We start from the raw sequence: 23,934 nt of genomic DNA, 5'->3' as shown, positions 1-23,934 counted from the left end.
CTTAGACTTCCCTTTTCTACAAGGCCTTTTTTAAACAAGATTCCTTCCATTTGAAAAATGAAATGGAAGCTGACAAAATGTTAGCAGGGGTTATAAATAAAAAATAACAAATAAAAGCAAAGTGCCAGTCTAGTACTATTTTTATTTTCAGGAATGCCTTGAAGATCCACAATATCCTCCCAAAGTCTTAGGAAGTTGTTTGCTTTGATGTTTTCACATTTTTAAACCACCTTTAGAGAGTGAGTCCACTACGTATTCTTAAAATTCCAAATGTTCCCCTAATCAAAAGCTTGCCTATCCCTATAAAGGATTTTTCTTTCCTATTTATAAGACATCATGGCTGAGGACTGATTTCTAAAACTAAATTCATCTCTTTGGCATCATCTGAAGCTTCAATATTTCTTCCTAATCGCTGGCATAACTAACAAAATGGTTGATATCACGCTATTGATCCACTGGACTCCTGGTTTTAGAAACAATGTATACATGGAACAATTTCTATAGCTATTATCTATCCTATAGATATTTAATAGATGTAGATATTTAATAGAGTCTATATTCCATAGATTCTATTCTATACATTATATAGATAACGCTATAGAAATTAGTTTTGTTGGTAGATTTTAATACTCCCCGCATATAGAAATAGACATTAATAAGATGTCAATGATTTTAGATGAGCAGATTTTTAAGACATTATGTAGGAAAATATCATTTTCCCCAAACCAAACTGAACTCGCAGAAAGGAAAATTCAATAGCTTTGCCTCTGCACTTAACAAACATCAAATCATATTTAAGCTCATTTGAAAATAAACATTTTACATTATATTTAACAACTGTACAAACTTTGAGATTTCATACCTGGTAGAAAGGATAGAGTTGTTCAATGATACTACTGTGCTGACAAAATCTTTTCCATCTTAGCATATGTAGGTATTTGCTTTGGACTAACTGTGGGATTCTGTCAATAAAAAACTTTATAAAAAAAATAAGAGGCCACAGATTAAAATTACAGTTTTGCTTCTGAAAAATTATGCATCATAAATAAGTTCCTTGGAATATCATTCGCATACACGTTGGCTCATTGTCCGCCTCAAACTAAAAAATTACAATAGAAAATATGTGTAATTAGAAGCACAAATTTGAGGAATTTGGAGGCTGAGAAGCCATAACATATCAGTTGTTTTGGGTAGAAAATTTAAGCTGAAAAAAAACTTCAAACGGGAAAAGAAGAAAATATTACCTGATACAGCAACAAGGGTAAGCTTTGTGGTGTATATTCTCTTTTTAGACAGCTATCTAGCTCCCTCTGCAGGACATCACTCTGAATTACAAGAGGCTTTGCCTCTGCCACCTGAGAAAAATCAACAACCGTTTAAAATTATTCAGCAGTATTGAATACACAGTATGCTTATAGTTCTATTGTGGGATGTTTTAAAATTGTAGAAAATGATGTTTAATAATGATCAAAACATTTTAATGTCAATTTTCTTGCTAAATAAAATAATTACTAAAAATGAGAAATAAGCTTCTCCAGTTTGAATAGGTTTAATAACAAGCAAAAGCCATAAGAGATATGGCTTTTGGACTATGTTGTGGTAATTTTTTTTTACAGTGATGCATTTATTATTACCTGTAAACATTTTTTCAGTATCCACTCCCTTTCTCTTCTGAAATAATCAACATCTTTTGGAAGGGGCACAGAACTATGAAACATGATGAAACATTATTGCACACCAGAGCAGAATTAGCAGTGAAATATACATATGAAATTATTTAACAGCTGCAACATATATAGGATGAATTTAACAATAATCACTTGGAAACTCAAGGATTTCGTACGGCTTGTACCTCCAATATCCACAGACTGAGACTTTCAAGCCAATATTTATTCCCCCTTATGTTAAATATATTTTTAGTTCCGACTATGGGAAATTGCCTGCTGAAATTAAAAGGCCAGTTCAGCTCATTAATTCAGTCATTAATAACAAGCAGAACAAATATTAGAATATTAATTGGAGAAATAAATGTGTAGCAATTTATGTGGGAAATTGAGTAATTGAGAAAGTCAGCCACTGTATGACTGCACATTTTGAACAGAACATCCCTTTCAGTGCAATGCAATGAAAACCACAGATGAGCAGGTTAAGGCCCTGGTTTTAAACTGCCGCCACAACATTCTCTAAAGGTGGTCACACAGTAGCAAATACCTCCATGAATTGCGAAAATGAAATGAAAGGATTAAACTGGCATCTCAATTCCCCTGCAGGGATCTGCTCTTTGCTGATGATCCTAAGCATTTTCTTGCTGGCAAGAAACTTAAGGAGACGGTTTCATCATTTGCAAACATTGTTATGTCTCCTGTCTTTAGTACTGGTATACAGTCTATTGGTCAGTGTGTCATTCTTCAGATTTGCTGGCATAGTTTGCTTAGAACCTTTACTGATTCTTGCTTCCCATATTCCTATAGTCGTTCCATCAATTTGGTAACTTTCTAATTTGGAAATGACCAGATGTGCGCATCTAGTTAAACCTTATATTGTAGAAATTCTTCTACACAGAGAATATAATCTAAGATAACATAGATATTGATACCTTAACTGAACAACAGTATACGCCTTCCATCTTTGTTTGATGTTCTGTGAATCAACTAGTGCAGCAACTTTGCCCTGCTAGTAATCTCCGTACCCTGTTTTATGCCAGGAATTTCTGGGTTATCTCTAAAAAGCAGCATCCTAAACAAGTTGCTGTAATCTCATGAATCAGTGATCAGCATGTGAGTCACTGATACCACAACAGTAACTCACTCCTCACGTATTATTTTACAAGTAGATAAAAGTTGGGTTGAACAGCCTAAAGAATATTGCTTTAAGGTTACATAAGATGTGCTGGAATTATTAAAATCCAATGTGCTGCAGAAAAACCCCTGATTGATTGGCATCTATCATTGTTCAGCTGTTCCTTCTGAAATTAAGCCTATATTTATAATGTGAATTTTTATTCTTTCATTCAATCATTCATTCATTCATTCATTCATTCATTCATTCATTTTACTTATATGGCCACCTATCTCAAATTCATCATTCTGGGAAGCTAACAATAATTAAAAACAGTATTAAAAATGTAAAAAAAACCCGGTAGTATTGACATTCATTGGTGCTTCTGATATGGACTTCCTTAAAGGAGTGACTTTGGTTTTCAATACCATCCAGTCACAGTATCTTTCTAAATCAGCTCTGGGGGTTGGGAGTGGGCGGTACTGTATTATGCTAGTTCCTTCCTTCCTTCCTTCCTTCCTTCCTTCCTTCCTTCCTTCCTTCCTTCCTTCCTTCCTTGTTCCAGTTGACGTTGATATTGATGTTGGTTTCCACCTTGCAAGGTAGTCCAGACAAGGTCAACTATGACTAATAACATTACCTTTGTTGTAAAGTTAAGGTAACAGAATCAGATTGTCTGACAGTTAGAACAATTAATCAGTGGAACAACTTGCCTCCAGAAGTTGTGAATGCTCCAATACTGGAAGTTTTTAAGAAGAGATTGGACAGCCATTTGTTTGAAATGGTATAGGGTTTCCTGCCTAAACAGGGAGTTGGACTAGAAGACCTCCAAGGTCCCTTCCAACACTGTTATTCTATATTCTAAAGTCTGAAAATACATCTCTCCCCCGCTTGTCTTTACAGTCCAACAAGCAAGGTGGGTCACTTCTGAGACATTATCCAGGTTCCCATTCCTTCTGTGGGCTCACCTACCCCATATCTGACTATCACCTAGGCTGCAGTCCTCCTTTTCCTCCTGTCTCTCAAGGACATTCTGGCAGATCATAACAGTTGCACAGAACAAGGATGGATATATTGCCTCCATCCTGCTCTTAGTTAGGTCATCTAAAAGCACAATAGATGCTTTATGGTCCCATCCCCAGGCCTGAATGAAAGGGTTCCAAATAATCCATTTTCCACCAGAGTTCTCTGGAGCTGCTGTCCACAACCACCTTTTTTATAACCTTCCCTAAAGAAATTTGTCCAGTATGATTGGGTCTAGTCATGGCTTCTTGAGGACAGCTGACCAAGCTAACAGTCATTAGAATCCTGCTCATTTCATCAATAGAGTCAACCTCCGCCCAGATAACTGAGCAAGACTGATCCCAAGTGAACTCCATAGGACCTGTTACGAGGCTAAAGTCCAACCTAGAATGAAGTGACTTTATTCAACAGATGCCCAATACATTCCTCACAATGACTTTGAGCAACCTTGCCCAAGAATGGGAAATAATTGCATTGGAGCAAAGCTATGTGGCCCGTTATGAAACAGCTGGGTTCCTAAATAAGAAATTATGTTTTTACCAATGTGGACTTCCCTGTAAGATTCCATTTCCTTCCATTTCTGTCTTCAGTTCAGTCAGCTGCACAGCTAATTCTTTCTCTACCTGTTGGACTCTTTCAGTTGAAGAGATCTTATATATTTCATCCATTTTGTCTTGTAGCATAAAGAGAAAGTGTAGATAAAATTATATTTAATTTTCAATAATAGAGTTTCATGATTAAGCATTTTAGAAGTAAGTGCATAAATATAATGCACACAAAAGAAATAAGTTATAATGTATGATGAGATATTTGTTTCACTTCTCGCTTGAGGACAAAAGAACCAGTAGAAGTGTAACTGCCTTTTCATGCTAACTGCCCATTTTATGTATTAAAACGGTACATGCCACAAAAGTAAAAAAAGGTCAGCTATTTATAGAGTTTAGTGACATTGCTTGTATTTTCATTGTTAATTGCAACAGAATAATTTCAAGCTGCAAATGGATATTGCCTGTTACATTCTATTACTTGAAATTGAGTTGGCATTTTGAAGGACCAAAAGATCATCTGAATTAGTTGTGTCTAAACTTGAAAGCAAGTTCTGCATATCTTCTAGCTGCAAATCAAGCTTCTTTTATGTCAGCAATATAATAGGAAAGGGAACATGATCTACAAATCTACAAATTATCCTTTATAGTCTTTTCTTGGCTCACTTGTTGATAGCATGTACACCCCAATACCCAGAAATTGGTTATTGGTTGATAGTACTAACAACTAAACATCACTGCGATTTATTCTGACCAAGCTGAAAGTTAATTATTACCTCCATTAAATTTCTAGGCTGTATCCCTCCCAATAATTCTGGGCAGCTTCACAGAATGAAAAACAATACGAGACAAACAATATCCATAAAAAACAACTACAGTATTCAGAGAACAAATATATCCATTAGATGGTGTTTATACAAACAGGGCTAAAGTATTTTCATGTCATATACTAACTGGATTCACACATCATTATTATTGGTTTTACAATGACTCACTGACTAAAGCATAGATTGTGTCTTAGCAAGATTGTGCAAATTATAATCCATAAAATATGGATTATAAATTACAATTTCACACATTAAGGTAAGACCAAACCAAATGCAATCGATTATGATGTATGATCTAGACTCTTATTCTCAATACAGCCATATTTGACCTCATTATTATTGGATCCATATAAGCATACTTTATAGCATTATAAAGTGCTGTAACATTATAGCACAAAAGAACTTTGAAAAGAAATATACCTATTCCTGGACTAGTTACACAAACCATTAGAAGCTTTGGCAGGCCCACATTTATTTTTAGCAGTTATATATAGGATAGTTTGTTAGGTACTGAGACTGTTCCTGTTATATGTTGCCTATCTGGAATACATCAGAGATTCCTTGCTGAGCATTAGTACAGAATATTTTATAAAGGTCAAAAATTTACTTATTATATCTGTTGTCTCAAATGTCAGTTCCATGCAATTATTTAATTTATATGTGAGCTTTCCCCCCCCCCCAGGGTGTAATATATCATTTGCTTTCTCTCCATTTTGCCCCTCAAAATCAGACTGTGAGATAGCTAAAAAGATAGTGATTGGTGCAAGACAGAGTAATAAGGTTAATCACTAAAAGGAATTTGAAACAAGTCATGTCCAACACTGCAATTAGTACAGAAAACTGACTGCATTTTTCTAACACTACTTCACATCTTTGGCTCATATTGGTGGGTTCAGAGATAAGTCTTTTAAAATGTTTAATTTTTATTATTTTATCCTGCCATTTGATATATAATTCAAGGCAGTGAGCATACCTAATCACTAGTATCAAATCTTTATTATGGTTATAGAACAGTATAATCACTTGTGTCAAATGTTTATTTTGATAATTACATAGAATTGTGCATTTCTCCTCGAGCATGACTCTATAGTCCCAGTTCTTAATAATGTAGCTTTTATATACGAACTAGCTCTCAATGTGATTTGGGTAACACAAATTCTATCAGAATAAATCATATCCAGTTGCATAATCTGCAGCTGAACCCACCCAGATAATTTTCTACCAATTTATGGGAAAGCACATCCCTTTTCCTGACAAAGCAACAACATATCAAATTTGGAAAATTTCTTTAGAAAAAGGACTCTATTTAATTAATATATAAATTAAAAGGGATTGTGTGAGGGATTTAAAATCTGTCTTAAGTATGTCTCTTAAATCTCAGTAACTGCTTCTGCCAAGATATAGAAATGCCTTAACAAAATAATTTCTCCTAATTTCTTATGAAACTTGTAAGCTTTTTAAGCAAATCTATTGTATAAGTGATGCTTACAGGATTTTCAAATGCTAGGTCACAATTTCAAAAATCATCCATGATCAGTTGATATCTCTCCCCCTGAAAAAGCCACAGGCATGACTGAGTTAGCTGACTTAGGTAATGAGATTAGGAATGATACCAGCAAAGCATATATAAGATTTCAAAATAGACACGATTAATACTATAAAGCACGCCTGTTCCCCTAAAAGCACACAACATTGAAATGGCCTTCATTAGGAGGAAAGGGAGTAGAGGGGAGGTAGAGAGTAAAAAGAAAATGTCAGTATTTCTTCTCTAATTATCTTGATTGTTGAAGCATTTAAATAATTCTAGGTAGCATTTAACCTCCTTCAGAAAACTATTTTTCTTTATCTTCCTTAAGAGCGCTGTCACTGTTAAGTTTTGATTACTGTTGTTTCTTTAACACAGCAAGACTTGCTGCTATATCATTGAGGTCCCGTACTTTTCGTCTTGGAGTCTCTCATGTAGTTATTTTAGCATAAATTAACAAGGAAATGCACTTTCTGGGACAAATAAAACTCATTTGCTCTTACTTTTGCCTTGTCTTGGAACACATAGTTTAAGAGAATACGATACCTGGTATCAATAGAAAGGTCACAACTTCACAAGCACAGAAGGTAAACAGCTTCTAGCAGAGCAAAGAGCTCAGTTGCATTATTAGAAACAGTAGCAGCAAACATCTCCCACGGGTTTCTATAGCTAGTGCGATCAAAACTAAAGGTGCAATCAAGAGCTTTGTCAGAGTGCTTGGGTAGGCTTAGTGGTAACCGTAACAACATCTGTACACATAAACTGAGGGCTGAAAAAATAACTTCCTGGGCTCCAGATTAATAGATGGCCCGTTGATCTATTTTAATCCAAAAGTGACCAAATAAATAAATAGGGCTCTTCTGCACCAGTGGGAGAAAACAATATTTTGCCAAAGACGGTTAAAGGGCGCGCAACTTGGGGGTCCTCCTAGACTCACAGCTCTCTTTAGAAGATCATATTGGAGCTGTGACGAGGGGGGCCTTTGCCAGTTGCCTGGTGCGCCAGTTGCGGCCCTATCTGGACCGGGATGCCTTGCGTACAGTCACTCATGCGCTCGTGACCTCTCATTTGGACTACTGTAATGCTCTCTACATGGGGCTGCCCTTGAAGACCACTCGGAGGCTCCAACTGGTGCAGAATGCAGCCGCGCGAGTTGTGTTGAGAGTCTCCCGATACTCCCATGTTACACCTTTGCTCCGCGAGCTGCATTGGCTGCCGGTTGCCCTCCGGGTGAGATTCAAGGTGCTGGTAATGACCTACAAAGCCCTACATGGCATGGGTCCAGATTACCTATGGCAACACCTGCGGCCGGCGTCAACTTCCCTCCGTCCAGTGCGCTCCCACAGAGGGCCTCCTCAGGGTGCCTCTGATCAGAGAATGTCGACTGGTGGCCCTCAGGGTGAGGGCGTTCTCTGTGGGCGCGCCAGACCTGTGGAACCGCTTGCCGGTTGAGCTCCGGATGGCCCCCGACCTTCGCTCCTTCCGGCGGGATCTGAAAACACTTATTTGAGCAATCCGTCCTGGTTTGATGGGTTTGGGGTTGGGTTTTTAACATGGTTTTAATTATTGTATATATCGGGCATAATTATTTAATTGTTTTTTAACTTTTGTACTTTGTTTTTTAATATTTATTGCCCTGTACACTGCCCTGAGTCCTTTGGGAGAAGGGCGGTATAAAAATTTAATAAATATAAATATAAAGCCAAGTGAAAGATTAGTAAGGCCTGAGTGAGGCTGTAGGACCCCAAAGTATTTGTATAGATAGTTCTGTTTGAAAGTTAAAACAATGAACCACTAGGTATTTTTTAAATCCACCCAGATGCAAAAGAATACTTTTTGTTCAAAGTCTGTTATGAAAGTATGGCGAGGCACACAATAATCTGAGTACACGGAATGATAGGTCCTTTACTTAAAAACAGTGTACAAGCTTCATTAAAATAATTTTTATCACAGAGAATTTATTTACCCGACATTTTATTCTCAGTATTAATGGGTATACCACTAAGGCAAATCAAATCTCAGCAGAGAGTGATGTATGAAATCAGATGTGGAAGCTATGATTCCCACACAATATCATCTTTCTTCAATACTGATTGAATCTTCTGAGCACTTTTTAATAGCCGAAGGGAATTTGTGGTTTTATTTGTAGAACAGATACTTGGAGAGATTACAGTCTCTTTGCTTCCTTTTAATTCATTAGGCCTTGATGCTGAATATGCTGGCTCTCTCTTCAGTTTTTGAGCTCTTTGCTTCAGTTTATAAACCTAAATAAAAGAAAAATTGCACAATAATTCTGATATGCAGAGATAGGCTCACTTTGCTGCCGTGAGGCGTGTCAAGTCTCTTTTCATACCAAAGCTAAGCATTATCAAATATTTTTATTACAATTTTGGAATGAGGATATTGATGTTTGGTTTTAAGTGCAAGGATTAAAATGGGTAAATAGGATTTTTAGAGCTGAATTTGAATAAATAAACTAATGTAATACATAACAATTGATTTAACAACCTTTCTTAGTGGCATGATGGTGCATATTATTCAGCAAAACAATGATGCATGTCAACATTTGAGATGTCTCTCTTTAGTCCTTCCAGGCACATTCATAACTGTCTCAACTGTGTGAAATTTCATACAGTTTATTCTCATTTTTTTCCTTTCTCCAAGCATCACAGTGCTAAGCACTGGCTGCCTAACAAGGCACATTCTAACTAGTCACATCTCCTGATTTCAGAATTGTCTCTTACATGATCCTGATGCTTTTTCAGTTTTGAAATCTGTTCTCCTTTAATTTCCATCTGCTTCACAAGACAATCCAATTCACGTTCTAGGTCTTCCCGAATGTCCTGGTTCTGACTTTCCTCTATCTGCTTTGATAGTTCTTGATGTTCACTGTTGAAGACAAATTCTATCAGTTGTTTAAACACAATTTAGGGCTTTTCTACTGTACATCTACATTTTGTTTGTTCATCCTTGTAGGTTTCTTTATTATTTGTACATCAAGTCATAAAATACAGAGGTCTAAATAATGAGGTTAAGCCAGGGGTAAGCAACCTCGGCTCTTTTATGACTCATGGACTTCAACTCCCAGAATTCCTGAGTCATATAGCTGACTGCAAATGGCAATCACGTGACCCTGGGACACTGCAGTCATTATAAATACATGCCAGTTGCCAACCACATTAATTTTGATCATGTGACCATGGCGATGCTGTAATGGTTGTTAAGTGAGAGGACCGGTTGCATATCATTATTTTCAGTGCCGTTGTAACTTTGAACGGTCACTAAACAGATGGTTGTAAGTCAAGGACTATCTGTATGCGGATATTTCTTGAGTAGAGTAGCTCCAAATTTCAAGTTTTGTGCAGATTAATTGGGCATGAGGAATAAATGCAGCCAATAAGTGTTACCACATGAAACTCCAGATGCTACAGGAGAAGCAGCAGAATTAAAGAGATGAATATCTGCAGCTGAGACTAGACGGATGTTACTTGGGCACGCAATTGAGCACCCTAATAGGAATGTATGTTTCTTACAAGATTGTAAATTACATGCATTCCTAGTGGGGTACGGTATACCTTATTAGCGTAAAATAACTGATATTTATTTATCATAAATATCAGTTATTTTACCTTAATAAGGTATACCGTAAATAACAGCAGATGACAAAAATCAACCAACCAAAGCAATTAAAACAGCCAAAATGCAAGTGTCTGGACAGGACCCAGAGCAAGCTTTTCCTGCTGAATTGTGCAGAATGGGTAGATACAACTGGAGAGACAGGGTCCCACCATTAATCCCGCCCCAAGAGCTTTAAAAATAATTACAAGCACCTTAAACTGAACCCCAAAATGTACTAGCAACCAGTGCAGTTCATGGAGTTGAGGTGTCGCAAGTGCCAAATGACAGGCGTCCATAACTGCCAGCTCCTATAGCTGGGGCATTAACCCAAGGACCCATAACTGCCTGTTGTGCTACTAAAAACTTCAGGATACTTTGTTGCTTTCAGTGACATGCCTCTAAAGTTCAGTCCTGCTCCCACTAACATCGTGAATGTGGATAAAAAATAGCATCTGGGTTTTTTTAATATATATATTTGAATAGGATCAACCCATATCACCACCTGCTTTTAAAAAGCAATTTGCCATTTTCCACATCTGCCTCTATGTGGGGGTTTTTTTTTGTTTTGTTTTTTTTGGGGGGGAGGGAAGGAAAAGAAAGTTCTGCTGCTTCTTATGTTGCTCCAGTATCTGGTAGGTGACAGGAGATCAAAAAGTATATGTTGCTAACATACCCATTTGACACCAGAGAGATTGTATGGAAACTACACACAAATACTTACAAACTCATTTGTCCCAACTCATCTTGCATACCCAGGAGAAGATCAGAAAGGGTTTCAGTAGCAGAGGGAGTCGTGGAACAAGACACTGGTTTGCAAATGCCAGTCCATCTTGAAGTCCTTTTTTCAATGCCTTCTGGACATGGTGAAGTCATACAAGGGCTACGGTATTTCATCATATGCAGGACACTTTGTACATTTGCAACAACAGAGTGACTTGAGCTGGCAGACTTGTGGGAGAAATAGCAAAGTATAACATTTTGTTAAGCAAATAATAATTTGACTAAAAATTCTCATTTACAAAGACACAGTGCTTACCTTGCCAGCAACAAAAGGCAACATTCCACCTTGAAAGCTTGATTGTGTTCTCTTCATACTAGAATTATTCTGAAAATTAAAATCTGGATTTATTATTCATTTGGAAACAAAGAGGTGAGGCTCTAAACTTAATTAAAGAAAGGAAATGAATGAGATCTATCTCGATTAATCCTGTGCCTTGTTACCTTTAAGACAAATGTTTCAAGACTTGAAACTTGTTTGAGACTTGACAAAATATGAAAGATTATAGCTTTCTCTTTAGAACATTAAGTTATATATGTTTATATTCTTATAAAAGAATATTCGAACACCGGGATAGAGTCAAAACTAAACAGTTTAACGTACCTAGCTTTTATTGGCCAACTGCCAACGTCATCAGTTGGAAAGCTTAATAGCCTAATAGTCTTGATTTATTTCTTGCAATCCCAGTTTACGTGGAAGTTTTCTTTATTGAAAGACCAGCAAAAATGTTCCTTTTAATTTTTTTAAAATTAGTGATTCTTTCAAAATTCCGCAACAGTGGACAACTGTAAAAACACTTGAAAATGCTTTTTTAAACGCAAGAGTATAGGAGTTGGCATTCACTAGCAACTAAGATAATGATTATACTTGCTTTTGTGACTACCTTTCCATCTGTTTTGTATTTAAAGCCTTTTTATCGGCCACATGAATTGTTATATCTGTTTCATGCCTGCTAATACAACTGTTTCCCAGTCAAGAATGCTCTTTCTAAAATCTATGAAAGTTAAAAGACTAGAGGCCAGTCTAATAAAATCTCATTTTAGGTACTCATCCTATTTCCTCTTTGCACTTTTAACAATATCATTTAGTTCAATTCACACGGATCCAAGAACTACATTTTAAATTTATTTCTGTTCGTTATCTGAATTTTAGTACTCATCTTACTACCTGCTTTGTCACTTTAATGCTTCAGTGAATTAGTTTTCAGCCACTTCCGAACTTGGATGTGTAGGAAAGCAAGGGCTGGTGGTGCAAGCAGGTTATGGCCTGGGAACATAAAAAGCTTGCAGTGAAGCCCGTGGGTCGTACACCCTTTGAGGGAAGCATGTATGAAAGGCCAGTTTCTGAAAGTTTAGGTGTTTGTGAAGTTAAAGAAAATTAACTATTAAGCTTGCTTTGACCTTCAAATAAGTAATATAGGCATATTTTAGAGGATAACATCAAAATACATTTTGTGCAATTCTATTATTTTAAGAACTGAGTAAGTTTATTTTCTGTGCTAAATACAGATATCTGCATTTTTGTTATTGGTTTCCTGTATTGCATGGCATCCAGATACAAATGGAACTCTGCAATTAATTCAGGCATGTTGAAATTACTGGGACTTCTTTAACTTAACCATTTTTTAAATTCTACCTGTAGGAAAATCCTGAATGTCTTATCGAGACTTCCAATTCTAGATTCTAAATAACTGAAATACTACTAGAACATAACCTGAGAAACACTAGCCTTATATAAGGAAAAGCAGAATTCGGGTGACTTTATTTGAAAATCAGAACAGGCTAGGATCTATTAAGTGTAGAAATGGTTGGGGTCATTTTACATTTCTTTGCTGAGATTAAATATACATCTTAAGAGGCACTCCTAGGAAACCTGCCTTTTGCAAAATAAATTGTCGCTTGCCTAACTTCTCAATATTATTAATAATGTGGTTGAAAACTAACATTTTACCTTGATGACTTTCTTCCTGCTTTTCTTCTTCACCTCTTTTTCAGGTGGAAGTGAGGACAAGAGAATTCTGTTCATTTCAACACCTGTCTGAAGCTGTAGTAAAAAGATATTAAAGAGTTAGCCGTCAGATAAATACATGTACAGATAAGTTGAGAAATACGAGTACAGGAGTTTTATATAAGAGTCAGACAGGAATGTCATAGTGTGATATAACAGCTCTCTGGAAAAATAACTTTAAAAATTTGCTTTGCATGATCCATCATAGAAGTTGTACAAATTGCAGTAAATACTACCAAATGCATTAAAAACTACACTTTTAAAATATCTGCTTAGTATAACACTATTGTTTTACTCACAGTATCAAGCAATGTGTGACAGGCCCTCCCCCTCCTGTCCTTTTTGCAAATCAATGCCAACTGAGATATCTGATGGGCTGCATTATTTGTACCACATAATTAAATGGTGACGTTTAACTGTGTATTTTGAAAAGCTTCCCGAGAATTCTAACCATATCCTTTGAACTTTCTGACAAAATCTGTAGCAAGCAACCTTGATTAGCAGAGATTCATATCCAGCTGTCTTAATAGAGAAATGATATGTGATGGCTACACTTGTTTAAAATCAATGTATCTTTGAGAATAATGTTCAAGCTAACATCCCCAAGTACAATAACATGAAAGTCGTATTATAAACTATTCTTAAATATGAAATACTGCTGACCGTGAAATTAACACATCAGATCGACTGAAGAGCCAGTTTGATCTAGAAGTTAAGGCACCAGGCTAGAAACCATCAAACTGAGTTTCAGTCTGCCTTAAGCATAAAAGCGAGCTGGGTGACTTTGGGCCAATCACTCTTTCTAAGCCCAGCTCACCTCATAGGATTGTTTGTGGGGAATATAGGAGGAGGGGGAAGTATTAGGTATGTCTGCCACCAGAAAATATTTTTTAAAAAACATAAAGTCCTGGCAGCTGGACTGGAACACGGCCTTGTTATGAAACTGTTGTTCTCCCCCCCCTACTGACAGCTCAGAAAAAGAATTTTGAAGCAGCCGAGTTTCTAAATTCGACAATATTCTTCAACAAAAGTTGATTTAGCAGTTTTTATCCACAGGTCCTTTTGTTTTTATTCACTACAGCAATGTCAATATTGGTTTTCCCTACCTGTGCAGCTTTATCTTGTATTAGCTTGCGCTGATGCTGTTCTTCCAGAAGTTTCTGTTCCAAATGTTTTATCTTTTCCTGAAAAAATAAAAAATACAAAAAATTAGATAGGAAGCTTGTAGGCTACAAACAGTTCACCTTTTATAGTTCTAGGGGGTCCCAAAAAGGATGAATTACAACAAAAGCTTTTATGCTGCAATCAAGCTGGGAAAAATGTTTTCAGTTAATTTTCCCAAGCCAAATTGCTGTTGATAGAGAAGAAGCTGGGAGAGATGAAGGAGGCTGAAAAGCATTATCATCCTCTTATGTCACTTAGATAGAGATAACCAAAGGCATGTTCTGGGTCTGTATGGATGATGCTATTGATATTTTCTTACTTCTGCAGTTTTCTGAGTGCTAATAAGAGTCCAACACTGCTTTTCTAGAACTTCAAGTTTTTCAAGTTTTGCACAAAGTTCCATCTGATTTTGGTCATCTTCCTTCTGAAGATGCGTCTGTAAAATATCCACAAAACATGCAACTGATAGCAAACCATATTTAAACAAATATTTTAAGATGAATCAATAGCCCTATAAACAATGGCAAATATGGATAAAGCAAGCACAATAAAATGTTGCCCAAGGAAAGATTTCTGGATATAATTGGATGTTGAACGGCAAGTTGACAATGGACATATATATGACTTATGTTACAGCGGTATAGTAGTCAAAGGAAATGCCTACCCTAACAACAATTTACAATATGGGTAAAGGTAAAGGTTCCCCCGCACATGCGTGCTAGTCGTTTCCGACTCTAGGGGCCGGTGCTCATCTCTGTTTCAAAGCCGAAGAGCCAGCACTTGTCCGAGGACGTCTCCGTGGTCATGTGGCTGGCATGACTAGACGCCAAAGGCGCACGGAACGCTGTTACCTTCCCACCGTAGTGGTCCCTATTTTTCTACTTGCATTTTTACGTGCTTTCGAACTGCTAGGTTGGCAGAAGCTGGGACGAGTAACAGGCACTCACTCTGCTACGCGGCACTCGGGATTCCACCTGCCAAACTGCTGATCTTCTGATCGACAAGCTCAGTGTCCTAACCCACTGAGCCACCGCATCCCTTACAATATAGGTAGGGGCATACATATATGGAAATCTCTCTTATCTACAATCTAGATCAGGGGTCTTCAAACTTGGCCCTTTTATTTTTTTATAAGAGTTGTTATTGAATTTTATAGGATTAGGAAAAGGATATAAGCAGGATCGGGATTGGGGTAGAACAGGGTTGCCCCCGAATAAGATTTTCAACCTTTAGCAAACAGACTATTGTCTGGGTACATATGTTCAATTAACACTAATTAATATAACAGTAAATAGCTATAATATATATGCTAAATGATAATCATAAATGGTATCAATTAGTCAATACATATCATTCTCCTTAGTAATATATATTCAAAAAAACTTATCACATTCATTTCTCACTAGTTCATTTTCCTAACCATTGGTAAAATTTATCCAATGTTTTAAGATAAATTGAATCCTCTTTCTCTTTAATCTCTAAAGTTAATCTGTCCATTTGGGCACACTCTAAAATTTTCTTGATTAAAATCTCCTCAGTTGGTAGGTTTTCATTTTCCCAGTATTGGGGAAATGCTATTCTCACTGCTGTCAATACATGCAATATTAGATACTCATTCTCCTTCTCATAAGTAAAGGTAAAGGTTCCCCCGCACATGCGTGCTAGTCGTTTCCGACTCTAGGGGCCGGTGCTCATCTCCGTTTCAAAGCCGAAGAGCCAGCGTTTGTCCGAGGACGTCTCCGTGGTCATGTGGCCGGCATGACTAGACGCCAAAGGCGCACGGAACGCTGTTACCTTCCCACCAGAGTGGTCCCTATTTTTCTACTTGCATTTTTACGTGCTTTCAAACTGCTAGGTGGGCAGAAGCTGGGACGAGTAACAGGCGCTCACTCTGTTATGCGGCACTCGGGATTCGACCCGCCAAACTGCCGACCTTCTGATCGACAAGCTCAGCGTCCTAACCCACTGAGCCACCGCGTCCCTCCTTCTCATACTTAGCTCCTAATATTCCTAACAGAAACAGTTCTGGTTTAAATTCAACCTGTATTTGTCATCTTTTCCAACCATGTATGTATGTTAAGCCAGAACTTTTTCACTTTAGGGCATACCCACCAGATATGGTAGTAGGTACCTGGCCTTTGTTTACATTTCCAGCAATTATTCCAAGTATTTTTAAACATTTTAGCTAATCTTACTGGTGTCATATGCCATCTATAAAACATTTTATACAAATTTTCTTTCTATGAAACTGCTTTAGTCAATTTAATATTTCTATCCCATAATTTTTGCCAGTCTTCCAAATCTATAGAATATCCAAAGTTTTTTTGCTCGTGTTATCATTGTATCTTTTACTTGTCCTTCTTCCATCTTCAAGTTTAGCAGAAATCTGTAAAGTTTCTTAATCAGGTTTTCGTCTGTTTTTAATAATATTTGATCAAATTTTGTCTGTTCTATATAAAATCCCATTGACTTTGCATCTTTTCTATATCTTGTTTGAATTTGCAAATATGGCCACCATGCTAAGTCAATACTTTGTCGATGTAAGTCTTGTCTGTCTTTCAATTTTCTCTCTTTATCTGGAATATATTTGTAGGTAACGACTTTGTCATAGTTAATTAAGTTTGGGTAAGCAAAAGCTTCCATTGTTGAGAGCCACTCAGGTAGTTTAATTTAGATTTTCTGCTTTATTCTTTCCCATTCTAAAAGAAGTACATTCCTTATAAAGCGATTTTGGAAGTATCTATGTATTTTACTTTTCTCGTACCACAGAAAGGCATGCCAACCAATTTGTAGGTCATGCCCCTCTAGGTACAATAGTATTTTATTTCTCAACATAATCCATTCTTTAAGCTGTGGTAAAATGGCTGCTTGATCAAAGTCTCCAGTCCGGGAGTCCAAATCCTCCACTATTTTTAGTTTCTTGTAACATTTTCACTTTAACTTGTGCTTTCTTCCCTTGCCAGATAAATCTCAATATTGTTGCATTTAGGTCAGGGGTGTCAAACTCAATTTCATTGAGGGCCGCATCAGCATTGCGGTTGCCCTCAGGGGGCCATGTGGGTATGGCCAGGGTGGGTGTGGCCTACTGTTGGGGAGGGTTGGGAAGAGGGGAGGGGCTGGGGAGGGGGAGGGAGGGAGGTGTTGGGGAGGGTTGGGAAGAGGGGAGGGGGTTGGGAGGGGTTTTGTTTTGTTATAAATAAAATGTATTGTAAAACTTTTCAATAAAAAAAAGGCTGCCTATGGGGGCCTGGGCAGGAGTGGGACAGATCTGAGGGTCTCTGGCAGAAGGAGGGTCTCTGGGCCAGGGCCAAGGCAGTGGGGGCCGTTCCCTCACTGTTTCCAGGATGGCTTCGTGGGCCACATGAAACCACTTCACGGGCCGAATCCGGCCCCCAAGCCTTGTGTTTGACATGTCTGATTTAGGTCATTGAAGAAAACCTTTCCCAATTTTACAGGTATCGTTTGAAATAGGAAGAGTACTTTCGGTAAAATATTCATTTTAACTGTAGCTATTCTTCCTAACAGCAACAGTTGGAAGATTTTTCCACTTTTCCAAGTCGAGTTTTATTTGTTTCAACGATCTTTCAGTTATCTTCTTTTAATGTTATACATCTTGCTGTTAGGTGGATTCCTAGATACTTAACTTTTTTAGTTATTTGTAGGTTTGTCTTTTTTGTGAGTTTTCTGTTTGTCTGTTAGGTTTTTTGTTAATACTTTAGTCTTATCTCTATTTATTTTCAAACCTGCCAGTTCTCCAAAAACTTGGCCCTTTTGACTTGTGGACTTCAGCTCCCAGAATCCCTCAGCCAGCGTGCCACAAGTCATAAAAGGGCCAAGTTTGGAGACCCCTGATCTAGATTTACTGTTAACTGCTACCAATTACTTGTGATAAGTAACATCTAGCTATAACCAAGAATTTTTGGATCACAATCCAAAATGCCAATTTTCACTACATCTCTTTCAGCAAACATCCAATCAAACCTCATTTATCTTTAAGCAAGGTATGTGTGCATTTCTTCAGCATTGGAATCATTCTTCATGCTTGCAGTTAAGAATTAAGCAACAAATTTCATAGAAAAGAATATTTTATATTTTAAAACTTATTTAAAATATGTTCAAAAAGCCTATAATGCTGAAAATGTGATAATGCTGAAAAGTCTAAAGTTAAGAAATCTGGGTAAAAAGCCTAATTTTTTTTTCATTTTTATTTCTAGATATCCATCTGTTCAAGAGAGAAAAAAATTAACACTTGTCATCTGTGAGCTTGTCATGAGTTCAGTTTAATCAGCAGGTAGTTTATTAGAAAAAGCTCAAGAATCTGTAAAAACTACAAGCAACAGTAGGTCCATGATTCATGTGCTAGTGATCTGAATATGCATGATTATGAAGAAATCCACATCAAGAAAACTAACATAAAACAACACATGGAGAAACAAATGTTAAGAATGATTTATTAAATTTCTGTACCTGCTGCTCCAGAACCAGTTTTTTTTCCAGCTCTGCTTTGAGCACCATTTTTCTCATGTAATCGAGTTGCTTTTCTAGCAAAGAGCAGCGTGATTGTGCTGTCCTTAATTGTGCACTCACATCTGAGAGGGGGGAAAAACAGGGGAGGGAAATTTAATTGTAATAGTATGTTTCATTGGGGATTTAAAAAATCAAATTGGATAGACAGAGACAGAGTATATATAGTTGCTACATACTTCGTACAATTTCTTAAAAGGGTGTGTAAACTTAATTAAGCAATTAATAAGCTACCTTTAACCATATTATAACCGTACACGTATATTAAGATGGAATGCAAAAAAGAACACAATGTAACGACAGCTTTTTCTTATTAAGATAGAAAAGATATAGTCTGGAAAAGCCAATATTACTGGCAAGTTACCTTTCCTTTCTTCCATCAGCTCTGGGTGAACTATGTTCTTTTCATTTGATTCCTGCTGCAAAGCTTTTCTATATTGTGCAGCCTCTCTGGATAAGCAGTTCAGGTCATTTTCAGCCTGTATCCTCTCTGTCTCAAGACGATGTATCTTCTCTTGAAGAGTTTTTAGGGCTGCCACTAAAGCTGGTAAACAAGTCAACTAAACTTTAATTTTTCAGTTTTGATAATTAAAAGAAAAAGAAGCAGTATGCATTATTACACGTCACAGTGTTAACAGTGTGATACTACACTTCTAGTATGTAACCAGATATTAAAAATATTGGGGGTTTAGTATTTTCTTGCAGGTGTTTTGTTACCAGGCTACATAACATCTTCAGGGTAAGAGACAGTAGAGTTTGCTAGCTATTTATGCATAATAGCTTGCCTTGCCAGTCTTGGTGGGGATATGGTTTCCTCCTTGATGGTTCCTTGATTGATTATTATTTCCTCCTTTATTGTTTATCTGATGCAAGGATATTACCAGGCTCAGACAGCATCAAGAATTCAATCCTGACTTACAGGATTAAGATGGTGTGGTAAGCAGACTAAATAAATTTAATATGTTCAATATCTTAGACATGATCTGATGCACAAACACAAAATCAATAATTATGAAAGAAAGGAAATGACTACGCATTTTAATGGCCCAGAAGATTTTGGAAGCATTTCTTGCATTTTGGATTTCATAAACACAACAATACCTTTAATTAACTAATTAGATCTAGGTATTGCCTGCCACTCAGACAACTCTGGACAGCCCACAATTTAAAATAAAACAATATATAAAATACAGTATGACGTATACAAGACCATCATCTGTCTCAACAGCATACTATATACACAGGAATGCCTCTAGAAAAAAGGAATCTCATCTATCCTATCTCAAGGCTTGGCCAGAAGAACAACCACATTTTCAAGTCCTTCCAGAATGGCATCAGGATGAGAGCTATACAAATCTTTGGGGATCTCATTCCACAAAGCAGGTGCCCTCAGAGAAGGTCACTGTTTAATCAAGGGGGCCCAGAGTGCATAAACCCTGCCAGCTATTACTAGATGGACAGAAATTATGGAAGGTACGTTTACGTTTACGTTTTATTTAATTTATATACCGCCCTTCTCCCTGGGGACTCAGGGCGGTTCACAGGGCATATAAATAAAAATACAATACTATACAAAAGTTAAAACAAAGATTAAATCAATGCCCAATTAAAAAACAATAATACAATCTAAAATGACAATTTAAAACCCAGCTCCCCCATCAGGCCAGACCGGCCAATTCAAACAAATGGGTCTTCAGACCACGACGGAAAGTTCGGATGTCCGATGCCATCCGGAGCTCCACCGGCAGTTGGTTCCACAAAGCCGGGGCACCCACAGAGAAGGCTCTCCCCCTGGGGGCCGCCAGTCGGCATTCCCTGACCGGAGGCACCCTGAGGAGGCCCTCTCTGTGGGAACGCACAGGGCGGAGGGGAGTTGAAGCCGGCAGCAGGTGGTCCCCGAGGTACCCCGGACCCATGCCATGTAGGGACTTAAAGATCATAACCAAGGTAGACAATTTGTCAAATAGCTTTAATTGCACCAGCAAAGATATTGGCAACCAGAGCAGCTGAGTATGGATATCAGGCTTTGATGTCCATATTCAGTCCTGGTAGGATTAATTCAGAGTCTGTTTTTCCCCATCCAGATCTGCAGTCTCAAGATACTGAGATAGGATCTTGACAGCTGCCGCAGGGTCAAGAGTTTTTAGCAACTTCAAACTGTTGATAAATGAATGGTTGTTAAGTATCGGTACTACCGGTATGTTCTGAAATACATTAAACATGGGCCAAGAAGACAAATTGACTATGCTTCGCATTAAGAGTATGTCATACTACTGTTTTGTACTTTACCTTGGTTGTTTGGTGGGCAGCTGATCACACTTTTTGGCTTGAGATCAGCAAAAGTAGATTTTATTTTATCTGGAGGCTGAAGAAAACTTCCAATATAGCTATGCTTTGATTCACTATCCACAGACTGCTGAAAGATACATACAGTAGCATTTATAATTCCTTGGATACATTTATTCAGCCATTTTCTTTTACAAAATTAAGATTAGGAATACACAAAATTTCCATTAGTTTGACAATTACACAGAGCTTTAACTGCCCATCACATTTGAAAAAGAATTTCAAATTCTTAAAGTTGTTGACACTTAAGGGATGAAATAGTGTTCTAAAGCCCCTGCAAAGCTTCAGGCACCAGTTATCCCTTTAAATTTGCCCAAATGTGTAAAAATGACTAAATAAAAAAGGTTCAGGGGAGCTCTGGGATCACAAGAGTAGTGAAAAATGTTTGAATGCAAGCTGCATACAGCACACTTATGATCGGTTTACAGTATCTAATTTAGATCAACGAAAGACCTGTAATTCTATTGATGGAGAAATTATAGATCAAGGGCCCTAAGAATAACTAAGTTACATGGACTTATATTTATTTCAGATATATAAACTATTTTAGGAGAAACTCTATGAGACCTATATCTAATAAAATATGTAGGATAAAACACTCAATGATCTCACTAAATACAATTTTCTTATAATAATGCTGAGGATGGTTGCAAAATGGTAAAGGCAAGCTATTGAGTATTTTTATCAATTACCGACAACTCTTCCCTATCCTATCTTTTAGAGACAATAGTATAGCACCCATTTCTTTCCCAACTAATTTTCTTGAAGTACTTTTTGCAATTTCTGCTGGTGCCCAATGAGATTGCATAATCAGCAAAGAAAATGATGTGTATCCACTTGTGTAAGGCCTTGTTCAGATCCCTTTGAATTGTTTGGATCTATTTGCTGATACAAAAGAGCAAATACTGCTTATGAATGGAATTAATTTTGGAGTCTCTGTTTACTGATCACCAATGGTTACTTTGTCACCTTGGGCTAAATAAAGCACAGGTGTCAGGAAATCTATCCTCTTTCCCAAAAAACAATAAAATTAGTTGCAAGTAAATTGCAGGAAAACAGAATGGAGTATCTATGAATATATGTACAAATTTGAAACGTAGATGTTGAGGGATTCATAATAAGATAAGCTTTATTGTCATTTTTTTACTGAGGGCGCAATGGCACACATCAAAAATGAAATTTAGTTGCCCGCTCTCAAAGTGAAACACATACATGACACACACCTAAATATACTATATAGATAGAACATATGTATAGACCAACACCCCTACATACTGTATACATAACAAATAAATATTAAATACTGTCCATCTTAATTCTTAATACTTAACTTTGACAATTACAGCATAAACATAACTACCTTGACATATTGTATTAGGTGACTGAAATGAAGCACATATCAAGTACAGTAATTCGAAACATATTTGAAGTGGAATGTCCTCTAATAACATTGCGTTCGGCTACTCAAAATAATTTTCAACAATTCTAATCATAAGGACTTTTTCCATCAGGTTTCACTTAGCAAATCTCGGAATTCTACCTTTGAAAAGTGCCTCAGATCCATATTAAAACTCAAACACTGCGTTCCTCAATGTTTTCTTTTTCAGATTTTTACCTTGTCATTTGGATCAAATGTGGCAAGATAGTTTTAGATTTTCACCGATTTCCTTTAAAACAATAGAATCTGACAGATTGAACATAAAAAGCAAGATCGTTTCACTTTACATAAAAAGGCTCAGGCATTTCCTATTCCTAAGTTTTATCCCTTTAAAACTGAGCACTTATGGATTGTTACAAGTTGCACTACCCACCTCCATCTTGTAGGATCTAGGACAGCAGTCAACTAAAACAAAGGGAAACAAAAACATCAGGTACTTGTTCCACATTTCAGCTGGAATATTTGCGACTAATATTTATATTTCTTTATGTCTGTCCAATTAAAACACATTTTATTTTCATCACCACCATCAATACACTATTCCAGCGTTTCCCAACCTTAGGAACTTGAAGATGCGTGGACTTCAACTCCCAGAATTCCCCAGCCAGCAATGCTGGCTGGGGAATTCTGGGAGTTGAAGTCCACGCATCTTCAAGTTCCTAAGGTTGGGAAACGCTGCACTATTCCTCCTTCTTCCCTGAGGAAGCCACAAGTGACGGTCTGTGAGCTTAAGCAAGACGATCGATTGACCCGGCCATTTCTGCGGGACACGGAAATCAGAAAAGCGGAATAGGAGAACTTTTTCCCGTTCAGAATTGCCCAGAAGGAAGCCAATACAACGATTACAGTACCTCCCCCGCTGACTAAGGCCATATAGTCGGCCCCCTCCAAACGGTTAGGCCAGTCCCCCCCCCACAAAAAAAAACCTAGGAGAAAGTTCGAGCAAAACTTCAACAGAGGACCACCCTCGCCTCCTCACAGAGGGTGCAAAAGCCACGCCGTAGCCAAAGGCGCGGGCGACCTTCCCTGGGCTCTTACGGTACCTCGGAACTCGATATCCTGCACCAACCATAGAAAACAGCCTGTTTCCTAGAGCACCCTCGCCAGGGCCGTTTTTTTAAATAGACCGCGTCCCCTCCCGCTCAAATGTATCTTCCTCTCTGCCCGGATGAGACCCGCCTCCGGCCAGACTTTTCTGCCCGTTGTTACTGCACCAATCAGAGGAGAGAGAGAGAGAGAGAGAGAGAGAGAGAGAGAGAGAGAGTGCGCGCGTGCGCGCGAGAGGCGGGTGTTATTCTCCTGTTTACTCAGACGCCTGTTGATTGTTGGCTCGCGTGCAAGGTTTGCTGGCAGCTCGGCTT

At 37.6% G+C, this 23,934-nt stretch overlaps 1 protein-coding gene across 4 annotated transcripts; it reads right to left on the bottom strand.

Moving 5' to 3' along the window:
- Positions 1 to 8,587: 8,587 nt before the first annotated feature.
- CEP57L1 (centrosomal protein 57 like 1) lies at positions 8,588 to 23,690 on the bottom strand. Of its 4 annotated transcripts, none has more exons than XM_083349367.1 (12): positions 23,612 to 23,690; positions 22,947 to 22,978; positions 21,079 to 21,205; positions 19,154 to 19,333; positions 18,733 to 18,854; positions 14,585 to 14,701; positions 14,208 to 14,285; positions 13,045 to 13,137; positions 11,353 to 11,421; positions 11,038 to 11,264; positions 9,443 to 9,587; positions 8,588 to 8,962 (listed from the first exon to the last, which is right to left on the bottom strand). In XM_083349367.1, exons 1-12 carry the CDS (start codon positions 23,643 to 23,645, stop codon positions 8,753 to 8,755), a joined length of 1,434 nt encoding a protein of 477 aa, XP_083205493.1. In that variant the 5' UTR covers positions 23,646 to 23,690; the 3' UTR covers positions 8,588 to 8,752. The 4 variants fall into 4 exon arrangements, with proteins under 4 accessions (XP_083205493.1, XP_083205494.1, XP_083205492.1 ...); XM_083349368.1 differs by lacking the exon at positions 23,612 to 23,690 and adding an exon at positions 23,553 to 23,571 and having other exon boundaries at positions 21,079 to 21,202; XM_083349366.1 differs by lacking the exon at positions 23,612 to 23,690 and having other exon boundaries at positions 21,079 to 21,202; positions 22,947 to 23,091.
- Positions 23,691 to 23,934: the final 244 nt, after the last annotated feature.

The sequence above is a fragment of the Vipera ursinii genome, assembly GCF_947247035.1.
Source record: "Vipera ursinii genome assembly, chromosome: 1".
NCBI classification, from domain to species: Eukaryota; Metazoa; Chordata; class Lepidosauria; order Squamata; family Viperidae; genus Vipera; species Vipera ursinii.
The sequence above is the reverse complement of the archived record's forward strand: the minus strand, read 5'-3'. Positions and strand labels throughout refer to the sequence as shown.